General features: G+C 36.8%; 2 protein-coding genes across 3 annotated transcripts in view; one reads left to right on the plus strand and one right to left on the minus strand.

The window, feature by feature from the left end:
* The window catches only part of LOC145329513 (neuronal acetylcholine receptor subunit alpha-3-like), a 78,313-nt gene that overhangs the window by 24,198 nt on the left and 41,712 nt on the right, over positions 1–12,403 (plus strand). For both annotated transcript variants that reach the window (XM_080173712.1, XM_080173713.1), the window contains exon 7: positions 2,165–2,239. In XM_080173712.1, coding sequence (XP_080029838.1) covers positions 2,165–2,239 — 75 coding nt within the window. The remainder of the gene's footprint in view (positions 1–2,164; positions 2,240–12,403) is intronic.
* On the minus strand, positions 3,807–10,150 carry LOC145329512 (uncharacterized). The gene is made up of 9 exons (XM_080173711.1): positions 10,022–10,150; positions 9,284–9,438; positions 8,371–8,484; positions 7,012–7,589; positions 6,716–6,772; positions 6,238–6,278; positions 5,709–5,846; positions 5,240–5,290; positions 3,807–4,846 (listed from the first exon to the last, which is right to left on the minus strand). Exons 4-8 carry the CDS (start codon positions 7,199–7,201, stop codon positions 5,264–5,266), a joined length of 453 nt encoding a protein of 150 aa, XP_080029837.1. The 5' UTR covers positions 7,202–7,589; positions 8,371–8,484; positions 9,284–9,438; positions 10,022–10,150; the 3' UTR covers positions 3,807–4,846; positions 5,240–5,263.

The following is a 12,403-nucleotide window of genomic DNA, read 5'->3' on the forward strand; positions in this document are numbered from 1 at the left end:
GGAACTGTACAAAAAAAGTCTATACCTCTAGCCCTAACAAATGCTATCTATAGACAAATTTGGTTTATAAAAAAAATATGAAGCTCATTTACATACCTCAAAACTTTTGGAAACACATTAAAAATAAAATCTTTCATTATAAAGAGAATGTTTCTATAAAAATATGGATTGACATATGATTTTTTGTATCAAAGATACTAAAAAAATTAGGCACAACTGTATGTTTGGGTCTTATGAACGTAGGCCAACATAACTTTTTTATTATTATTCTCTTAACTGACAAGCTAATTAATCATCAATGATAAGATATTGTTGTACATAAAAAAAAACCTAATTTTAGGTGAATAAATTAGTTAGAAAACGCATTGATAGATCTTAATTATAGAGTACCTCTGCTAAATCTATAATACAAAGTAGCTTGATGTCTGTCAGTCCGTCTGAAGCTTAAGATCTCAGAAACCGCTGAACCGATTAGGCTCTACTCTTCAGGGAATAAACCTACTGGTCCTGTGATGGTTTTAAGCTATTTGCCCGGGGGGTGGGACACCCCCAACCCCTCAAAAACTAAAAAAAACCACTCCCCAAAAATTTTTTTTTTACATTTTTGGTAAAATCTCAGTAACTGCTGAACAAATTGGGCTCTACCCTTCTGGGAATATACCTACTTGTCCTCTGGTGGTTTTAAGCTATTTTCTTGGGGGGGTGGGACACCCTAACCCCCCAAAAATAAAAAAATCTTAACTTTCAAAATTTTCAATTTTTTTTAAAAAACCAGTAATTTGGGTGGAGGAACCCCACTGCACCATGGGGCGAAGCTCCCATGAATCCCTTCCAAAAAAAAAAGATTTTGAATATTTTTTTTTTCAAATGTAAAATTTTTGTGTATGCGAACAACCTGGGTTTAATTTTACGATTTTAAATTTTTGTGTATACGGCAAACAACCTGGGTTTAATTTTTACGAATTAAAATTTTTGTGCATACAGCGCACAACCTGGGTTTAATTTTACCACAGAGTAATTAAACAAAGAATCACTTTTGAATATTTTTATTTAGGAGGGTTGACTTCCCATTACTTCATAGGGCGACAAATTCGACTCCCCCCTCCTCAAGTGCCCCTAGAGGCCTCTAGGGGCGTAGCCGCAAGGGATAAATATATTAACAAAAATATACAAAACAGAATTTCTATACTAAAAAATAAAATATAAAAATATGAACCCAAAATAAATAAAAATCTTACTGAAAAGTTTTCCCAACTAAGAAATGTTAAACTTGGCAGGGACACAAGGATAGGATTATAGATAGTAAATAAATCTTCACCTTAATTTTTTTGTGTATGAAATTCTACTTGGATAAATATTTGGGGGAGAAAGATTTCGACGTTCATTTAGCCATAAATGTCCCCTCCCTCCATGAAAACCATGAAAGAAAACTATCACATTTTATCTGTTAGATAAACATTTCAAATATCAATTTCTATATAAATCAGTGTCGGGTTTCTAACAAGTACGACTCTGTCCATAGACTAGTTCACCAAAAATTATTATAGGTTTATCTGTAGAAAATTTTAGGTAAGGACTAATTTTTTTTTTAATCTGTAAAAGGCACCACGAAAACTAATCTTGTCATATTTTTTTGGTTTAGGTCGACCTTTCAAGTTTTTAGTAAACTTTCATGACAGCTCATCCTTTTGATTCTAAGGTCGAGCAATAAAAAAAAATAATTGCAGATTAAAACCACTTTTGTATAAGGTAACTGATGAATGTCTTAATATATAATAATTTATAGAGTTGCTGCGCGAGTCTGGAAACTTTGTATCAGACAAGGAAGTACAAAGCCACAGTGTTCACATTTACAGATTAAAAAATAGCTCAAAGTTTTTCTGCAAAAAATTGTAACAAACAAATATTTTATCTGGGCTCGTGTACCGCAATCGTATTAAGTTGCCTTATTTAAAAACTTTAAAATAGCAAACCCAGCTAGCAGCTACCTGTCGCCAATAGCATGATTGCTGAACTGATAATTTTTCCGAATTCGACAATAGCTGTTCGTTAGCTGCTGAATCCAAAGCTGCTTTCAAAATTAAGCTGGTAAAATGGTCAAAAGAATTTTTTAGTTTTAAAATAAATTTCAAGTTATTTTTCATATTCTTTATTTTTTTTCTAGGTTGTGTGGTTATCTCATGGGATGTTCAAATCTTCTTGTGAAATTTCTGTAGAATATTTCCCTTTTGATATTCAGGTAAGAAAATCTTTTCTTTAAGAGTGTTTTTTTTCTTATCGTATATACGATGACATATATATTGATCTACACCGAGGTCCCACAAAAATGCTTTATAATTTATTCAAGCACAATAGGCAAAACACCACAATCAATACGTATGTATTTATAAAAAGACACGTTAAAATTTTTTAGGACTGATTTTGGTTAAGGCCATTAGGCAATCAGGTTAAACGCCTAGCATCTTAAAAAAGAAAAAGTTCTTTGAGATTTGCTTTTATGTATGCTTTAATCCTTGCTTTCATTAAAAAGAACGTACATCGTGTATTTTTATTCCTATATAGAAAGAAATTAATTAATTTACACATTTTTATTTAATAGGAATGGATTAATATATAATTAAATCTTACAGATTTATAAATGAAAAAAATATTTCTTTACAATTGTAAAGGTCCGTCCGTCAGTGCGTCTATCATTTCTGTATTGTCATATATTTATGTTGTGATGTCATATATTTAAGTTTGCAGACATATTTTAGTTGTTACTCTTAATTACTCTTTAATTGCTCTCAGAAAGAATAAAGAGAAAATATATTTAAGTCAGTTGATATTGAGAGTCCTAACACAGAACATTATCTGGTTTGGGTTCGAGTCTTTATTAAGACCAATACAGCTATTTACAGACATCCTACTACTTTAGCTAGTTTACATTGGCAGATATTCTACCCCTTCAAAGTGCATAGTTAATTAATACATTGTATTAATTAAACAGACAATCATCCTGTTGCTTGGTGTCCTGATATACAGATAGACATCCTGCTACTTCAGAACTTTCCAGCTTAAATAATCAGTAGTTTTGACTTATTAATATATTTAATCATTTCTAAATAAAGTATCAATATATAATCTTATTTACTCAAAAACTGCATTTAATCCAATATAATAAATACTTAAAAATCTGTTTGCATTTTGAATTGAATATTAAGTCTACTCTATCATTAACTTATGTAAGTCTGTCTATTTCACATTTGGCGCAGTCTTATTGTGCTACGTGTTATTTAGACCTGCTGCTGAGTTAAGGGTGGGGGAAGTGGTGTTTAATTTGAAGTCAATCACTTTTTGAGATTTTTTTATCTCGGATTTTTCACAGTTTTGTTTTAATTTTTTATATTTCTAACTTGATTTATATTTCAGGTTTCTGTGGAATTTCATTCTTTAACTCTTCTGATCTAAATTTCACGGCGAATCTAGTTCTAGTGCTCGGATATGGCTGATGGAGAAAAAGGAGAGCGGGGTAAAAATGAAGGCAAGCGTGGACGGCCGCCTAAGCGTCCTCGGGAGACTGACAGTCAGGATGATGATGGAACTCCCGAAAATTGGGAGGAGGATGATGCTGTGGCTGAGGATGTTGGTGCAGGTGCCAATGCGAATGTGGAGTCGGCGTTGGGCGAGGTGGAGAATGACGTTGTGCCTGAAAGCATAAAAAAATATGTTAGGGCAATGTTAAAGGAGCATACGACTGTCAAAGGTCAGGTGGATAAGTTAACGGCGGCGAATAAACGGCTGGAGAATAAGGTGAAAGAGTTCAAGAATTCTGATGAGCATAAGAAGTTAGGCTATGATGTTGATTTGGCTACTATTAAGAAAAAGGTGGCGCAATTGCCAGCGGATGGGGATATTAGCGGTTTTTTGTATGAGACAAGTATGGGGGCTAGTGTATCTGCAGTCAAAGCGACGGGAGATGATTCGTTTAATACATCTTTCATTAATCGTTTGAGTGTGGAGGCTAAATTGGATTCTACAAATTTTGAGGCTAAAAGGGTGAAAAGTGCTCCTGGACATTTGAAGTTTTCGCAGATTGAGTTTTTGGGTCCGGTTGGGAATGGAAATTGGATGAATGTTCGTGAGAGTTGTCTGACCGAATATGAGAATCAATTGTTGGATATATTTCCTTTAATTGAGGAAAGGGCTGAAGTGCTTAAGGCCTATAAAAAGGTGGCCGGCGGTAGTGTAAGCCAACAGACTGTAGAGGAGCAGTTTAAGGAGTTTTGTCTTGTAAGAGGAGTCAAGTGGGATAGTGATTTTGTGCGGGATGCTCCATTTTGGGATGGAAACATTGATTTTGAGGATTATTTCTTATCCTTATGGAGGGTTGCTCGGTTCGCAAAGTTGGAGGATCCTATGCTTTTCAAGGACGTCCTGTACAATAGGATTTTTGAGTGCAAAGGGAAGAAGATGGGGAGGCTTATTACGCCGGAGGCTAATGCTTCCCTAAGTGCTTTAGGTTATTACCTGTTGATAAGAAGGTTGGTGATACCCTTTGCGGATACAGAGTCAGCTACTGAATTCTTCTACGCCCTGAAACAAAAGAGTGGTCAGAATGTGGATGTGTTCTTCAATGCTAAGTTACGGCTGTTTAGGCTTATGCATCCTGGTCAAATTTCTAGACAATCTTGGCGTGATTTCTACAATAATGTGGCTAAGAATTTGCTGTTTTCTGATTTAGCTAGAGATATGGCTAATTTCATTGAATCTATGCATTACCTGGAAGATTACAGTGCTTTTTTGACTTATTTGATTCGCAGAGGTCAGCATTACATAAGCTGGGCCCGTTCTGGACACGTTTCACCTGAAAATGTAACGTCCTGTTATTCTCAGGCTATGGAAGGGTTGAAGCTAGAGGATTCTAGGGAGGTAAAAGCTAGGCCTGTAATTAGTGAAGTGCATGTATCTGATTTGGAGGGCAGGACTGAGATTGGCGATAATAATGCGTGGATTGAAGGGGATGATGATATTCCTTGGGATCAGGTTGAGAACGTGATTGGGGCTCTGAATTCGAAGGCTAAAACTATGATTTGTTGGTATTGTGGGAAAAAAGGTCATGTAGTGGCTAGTTGCTGGCAGAAGAGAGACGGTAAGCCGCCAGCTCCTGATTCTCGCATAGGAAAGACCAAAGCTAGGTTTTTCTCAGCGGGTAGCGAAAAGAAAGAAGGTTCTGGAGTGCCTAATAATAGGGTAATACCTGAGCAGTTTCTGAAGAAGACAGTCAATCAGGTGGGGCCTGTTGTGGATTCTGAAAAGAGCAGAGATGAGAAACAGTATGAGGCTATGATTGCTGACATAGCTAGGAACAATTTTCAGCAATATCCTATGTAATGGATATGATTGATTCGATATATAAATTTCATTTTGAAATGAATGAAATTTATAGATCGTTCTTTTATTCGTATTCATTATATAGGCTATAGTACTGTAGTTGATTTTTTCTGGGTTTGCTATGTGTAATTAGTTAATTTTGCTGTTTTGTATTCAGATAATTGCTCTCAACTTTATAAAGTATTACTGTCTTGCTTATTCTTCAGTCAAGGTGTGATCGTGTTAATGAAAACAATATATATATATATTTATATATATATATTTACTATATATTATATTTTGATAGGTACCTATGCAAAGTTGAAGTAAATGTTAAAACTTTGAGAGGTACTTACTTGTATGAGAAAAGGCTTGGTGTGTAGCTGTGTGTTGCTGGTAGTCTGGAAGGTGTACAGGATTTCATAAATCGAACAGTATGTTGGCGGCTGGTAACGGATGGAGGGCTGACTGCTGTGTAGTGGAATGATGTATATCTAAAATTTAAAATTAATTGACATGGATATATTAATTATTTGTAATCCTGCATGGAGATTTTAATTCGAAGATATATGGATAGAAATGACTAGTGTTTTCAAGAGATTGTGAAGTTTTTGAAGATAACGAAAATGCCTATTTGTGCGGATTTAGATTTCTTTGTGCCAGGGGCTGATATTACGGTGAAGGAGTTAGGAATTATTGATACAGGGAATAATTTTAATTCTTTAATATCTAGAGAAATTCTTGATAAACATGGAATTGAGTTTTGTCCTGCTAAATTATCAGCGTATTCAGTAGATTTAAAGAAAGTTAATATTATTGGATATGTCGAGTTGAAATTTAGATTTGCTGGAACTCAAGCTGTATTTACGGAGATATTTTATGTACCTGAGGTGACGAGTAGGTTGGTGAATCTTGGATCTGATTTCCTGAAAAAGAATAAAATTAATATTTGTTTGGATGAGGATAAGTTTGAATTTTGTGGGGAATCTGTTCCTATTAATTCCTGTTTACAGAAACAGGTGGTGGCGGAGGTACAGAAAATTCCTATTTTGTCCGGACGAATGAATTCTGAAATTCCATCTAAACCTACCTTGCCTGGGATAAAGGAGGGGGGTGGGTTTGGAGAGTTATATTCAACGAAGTATAATGTGAAGTTGCTGGACAAAACTATTTTTTATCCTGGAGGATCTACAGCTGTTGTGCATGTGGCTGGATTAAAGAATGATGGGTTTTGGTATGTGTCCCCTAATTCTTCTAAGATGACAAGTGGCAATGGGATTATGATTATTGAGGGAGTGTATCAGCCACGGAAAGATGGGTCCTGCGTGGTTAATGTAGTTAATGCGTCAATAAAACCTATTACCTTGCTGAGAAATGTGAAGATGGGGCATTGTTTTGTCATGGATAATCAAGATGTCACCTGTAATAAAACAATTAATGAGTTGGATAAGCCAGAAAAGTTGTCGGGGCAAAAAATGCATGAACGGGTACAGTTTATTATTCAAAAATTGAAGTTAGATGAAAACCAGATGATTAAGGAAAATCCAGAATTGAAACCTAGGATTATTAAAATTTGTTTGGAAAATTTTGATATCTTTTCAATGAATGATTCAGATATTGGTGATTGTCGATTAATGACATATAATATAGAATTGTTACCTGGAGCTAAACCTGTGAAGGCCAGAAATATTCCATTGAATCCAGAGTACGATGCTAAGTTGAAAGAACAGTTAACCAAATGGCTGGACGCCGGCATTATTGAAGAGGGTTTCTCGGATTGGTCTAGTCCTATTTTTGCTGTGAAAAAGAAGGCTGCACCTGGAGCAGAGGCTAAGTTGAGGTTTGTCATCGATTTCCGCAATTTGAACAACGTGACTAAGCGGGTGGCGTGGCCGCTGCCACTGATTTCTGATAATCTGACGAAGCTGGGTTCTGGCAAGGTGTTCAGTACTCTTGATTTGACAGCTGCCTACCATTCGATGACTATGGATGAAGACTCTAAACCGTTGACAGCTTTTAGTGCAGCAAACAGGATGTATTTGTTTAACAGGTTGCCATTTGGGTTGTGTAATGCACCCAGCCTGTTCTGTGCTCTGATGGATAAGGTGCTGTCTATCCTGCCAGGTATGTATGGATTCTGTATCAGTTACTTGGACGATCTGATCGTGTTTTCATCAAGTCCAGAGGAACATGTAGAGCATCTGCAGGCACTGTTTCAAGTTCTTAGGCAGGTCAACCTGAAATTGAATTTAGATAAGTGTGATTTATTGACTAGAGAATGCCATTATTTGGGGCATATTATTAGTGCCAATGGATTGAAAATGAATCCTGCATATTTGGAACGGATTAAGGATTGGGGCAAGCCTAGAACAGGGAAGGAGTTACAGAAGTTTTTGGGATTTACCAATTATTACAGAGGATATTTTGCTGATTATGCCAAGAGGTCGTGCATGTTGGATAGTCACAGGAATGACACTATAATAAAGTGGACAGAAGAATTGAATAGAGTATGGACTGAATTTATGGAAATGTTCAAGACTGAGATGTGTAAAGGCTATCCTCAATGGGATAATCCTAATCGTGGATGTAGATTATAGTTCTCAGTATTTTGCAGGGATTATTTCGCAAGAACAGGATGGTGTAGAGAGAGTGTTTGGTGTCTGTAGTAAAAAGTGTAATGCTGCGGAACAAAATTATCCTTCTTATAAAGGAGAATTAGGTGCATTAGTATATGCATTAAAGAATTTTTTACACTTTTGTAGGTTTCGTGAATTTTTGGTTCGGACAGACAGTATTTCACTAGTGCATTATAAACGTTGGGCTAAAGGATCAATAAACGGTGTCACCTATCGATGGATAACTTTCTTGCAAAGTTTTGACTTTACAGTTATCCATCGACAGGGGACTAAGCATGTGAATGTAGATTATTTGTCGAGAACTGAGTTAGATTGTAAGGAACATCGACTGAAGGATTGTCAGGAGTGTAGAGAGACAGATAATAAAATTTTGGATCCTTACCTGGATGATTCACCATTTCTGGATCAAATCTATTCCATTATGCAGGTACATTCTGCAGAGGATGAGGTGGATGTTGAGTTTGTCTGGCAAAGTAGTCTTCAGCAGGACGAGATCCTAAATGAAATAAGGTTATGGATATTGGAAAGGAGACAGTTGTCGTCTTATGAGAGGGCGGAGTTATCGGGCAGAAAAGAACTATTGTACAACCTTATTGGCCATATGTATGTGCTAGAGGGGGTTGTAATTTTCAGACAGCCTTTGGCCGAAGGGGGTTTTGTCGAGAGGCCTGTAGTGCCTCTTTCTTTATACAATGATATATTTGATTCAGCTCATGGTGGATATGGTTCTGGACATAGAGGTGTGCAGGAGACAATACGTAAAATAAATGAGAGATTTTTTATGCCTGGCGTGAACAAGTTTGTGGAATCGAGAATGCGAAGTTGTATTACATGTTTGAAAAAGGCTGGAAGTAATCCTAAACATGTTTCACCTATAACTCATTCTGTTCAAAGTAGTGAAGTTTTTGCTAATATGTCAGTGGATCTAGTTGGTCCTTGGACTCCATGTTATCATCAGGGACAGACGGTTAAATTTGTCTTAATCATGGTTTGCTTATTTTCTAGATATGTTTTTACATGTCCGTTGGTTGATGCTAAAACTGAAACAACTGTAAAGGCTATATTGGAAAATTTTGTACCTACCTATGGTTTATTTAGGGCTTTGAGATCGGATAGAGGTACAAATTTTACAAGCAGTGTGTTTAAAGGGGTGATGAAAGGATTGGGGGTGGATACTGTCCTAGTTCCCCCCAGGAATCCAAATTCGAATCCTGTAGAGAGGCAAAATCAGAGTTTGTATGCTGCTTTGAAAGTAGATGAAAATCATGGAACAAAGGACTGGGCTAAAAAATTACCTTTGGCTACGTTAGTGATTAACTGCTCCAAGAGTTCTAGAACTGGCTATTCTCCATTTTTTCTGGTTTTCGGTCGGCAGCCACGTATTCCCCTCGATTTTCTATCACCAGTCCCGTCTGTTGAATCTTCATCCTCGCGGTCGTATTTGGAATTTCTGAAAAATATGGAGGATGTAATTAAGAGAATTTCTACAAAATCCAAGTTATATTTAGAGGTTCAAAATAAACACAGAGTACAGAAGGAAGCATTGAGGGTGACAGATGTTTGTTATGCTTTCTTTAATATTGTGAAGACTGACGTGTCCAAGAAATTACAGTCTTTTTATGGAGGGCCTTTTATTGTAGTTAAGAAATTTTCGGATGGATTGTATGAGTTGGCACCTTTTGGGAATAATCCCATCAAGAAAAATCAGGTTGTGGCTAGAGATAAAATTCGAAAAATTCATGCTCGAACGGAAGTTTTAGGAGAGGAGGTTAATTTTAACGTTTTTCCTTTACCTGAAATTTGTCCGTCCGATGAGATATTTTTGGAGGTTGATAATATGCCTGTAGAGAGGGAAACTGTAGAGGAGAGAGAGAGTGAAGATGTTGTGTATTTGTCATCTGAAAATGATGGTTTTGAATTGGCAGAGGAAAGACAGAGTGACGAGATCCAGGAGAAGGAGAGTGAGGTTGCGGTTGATAATGACAGAGTTTCAGGGGATGGAAATGAGTGGAACGTTAATAGAGAAAATATACCTGTAGGGGAAGGAGTAGAGGTGGGAGTGACAGATGAATCTGTGGTGCCTGCTCCTGTAGTTGAGGGTAATTTTGACGAGGTTGAGCTTCCATCGGAACAGTCGTTTTTGACTACGGCGCCGCCGCAATCTTCACCTGAAAGATTAGTAACAATTAAGAAAAGTGGATCACGGGTGGCGAAATATTTATGGGACACTGGGAGGAAGTTAAGATCTCAGGTAGGGGGTCCTGTGGTACATGTTCAGATAGGAACTCGAGGACGGAGAAAGTAGGGAAAGGAGAGCTGATAATAATTATTTTTGAAAAAAAAAAATATTATATAAATATATATAAATATTATAAAAATATATTATAATAAGAGTTCATGAATTGTTATTTGATTATTTTAATAACAAATATGTGCTGACAAAGCTAGTAGGTGGAGAGTTGTTCTACAATGAAAGGCTAAATCAGTTGATATTTGCGGGTGGATTGGTGAACAGTTATCAGCTAATAATGTCTGGTCATAATAATAAATTCAAATCAGGTAAATATTTTTTAATTTGGGGATTGTGTTTAATATCCTGTGGGGCTGATGTGATACCTGTGCTAGTAAAGGAGTGTGTTGGCGACGGTCCTGAATTGAGGGCTTCAGAATGTACAGTGTTTGGACAGCATGAGTTTAATGGAACAATCAGTGGTCATCTGTTAAAAAAAGTAGGAGTGAGATTTTTGCCCGCGGTACAATGTCACGTCGACAGAACGGTTCACACCTGGTATTGTGGCAAATATAGCCACATACATTTAGGGGCACCAGCTGTGGTTAGTAGTGATGAGTTAATTTCTAGTGAAGATTGTAAAAGGATGGAGGAACAGAGGGTGTTAGACATAGATGGACGACGGTTGCCTGTAGCGTTTTATGATCGGTCAATGACTTATTTCATAAATGGTACCATTCTGTATGAGGATATGATGACGTATGGAATTGACCCTCAGTGCAGAGGGGATGGTATTTATTTAAATAATACCTTTGTGCCTAATACTTTTCAAGAAGTTCAAATTACAAGTTATCTGAAAAATATACAAATTTCAATGTTACCTGATAACAGTTGTTTTCTTGAGGATCAGTTCATTGGTGCACATTGTCTGGAGTCTGATCTGCGGCTTGGGCTTGATCGAGTGATAGTTCACAATAAATCACAGGAAGATAGACGTCATTTTAGTTATTTTCGGACTGTTGAAATTGTAAATTTAACTTTGTTTACATTTTCTAATATGGCGGATGATGCTAATAATCAGGGTGGCCAAAGTTGGTTGGCGATTTCTCCACAGTTTTCGTTGGGATTGAAACTGGGGAAAAAAGTGGAGTTTTCTGACTTTCTGACTGATTTGCATTATTTTCATACCAACGTTCCGGATGTATTTTTGTGGATTACAACAGCTAAAAAGAATTTTTTTCCTTGGATGCGAAGAAAGGAGGAGGATGGTGCTTTATTACTACAGCTAACTTCTTCATACCATCAGGTGGAAAGGATTTTGCAGGCAGAACAGGGGTGTTGGGAGAATAATTTGTTTCATTCCAACATCAAACAAGTCGGAAATTTGTTGGTACAACATCTAGGGGAGATGGAACTTGTGTCTGTGTGTAAAAAAAGATGGTTGAATGTGACTTTAGGAGCGAATTTGCCGTGTTATCTTGGTCATTTTTCTTTGTTCATGGACGGTAGAATTGTTGCTGTAGAACCGTTCACAAGATTAGTTAAAAATGTTTCCTTGTTGATGGTTGTCGAGTGCAGGAAAAATCCAGTATTTGTGAGAGTTAAACCTGGATTATATCTAGGCAACAAGGGGGCAGGAATGCAGCTGGTTCAGACTAAACGGCTGGAGGATAGTTGGTTGAAGGTACCGTTGAATTTTGAGCATCTGTTGGATAAGGGAGAGAAAGGACAGGTGTTGGAGTCTGTGGAAGAGGCTAAACTTTCGGAATTGGCTGCTAATTCACATGCTTTTGTTGTAGAGGTTACAGAAGATTGGTTTGTACATTTGTATAATACCTCGATTGATTGGTTGACTAATAGTTGGCAGCATTTTGTTATGGCTGTGATGGGTGCTGCGGGGGTGGTTGTTGGATTGCTGTGTGTTGGTTGTTTGGGCAAACTGTGTAACTGCATTAAATTTTCGCGTTATCCTTCGGGAAGACAGTAATTAAAATTTGGCATCCCTGATAAATATAATTTGTGTAAAGTATTTCGTTTTGAATGTCGTCTTATATATGAAAAATGTTAAAATATTAAAATGTTAATATTTAATTATTGATTATTATCAGGAAATGGAGATGGAAACGAGAGGCGGTATCAGCGGGCGTCTGGTCGGCGGGAGGAGCGTGAACCGTCTGTTGAGATG

Source organism: Acartia tonsa, chromosome 10 (assembly GCF_053477335.1).
Source record: "Acartia tonsa isolate MP-2025a chromosome 10, ASM5347733v1, whole genome shotgun sequence".
NCBI lineage: Eukaryota > Metazoa > Arthropoda > Copepoda > Calanoida > Acartiidae > Acartia > Acartia tonsa.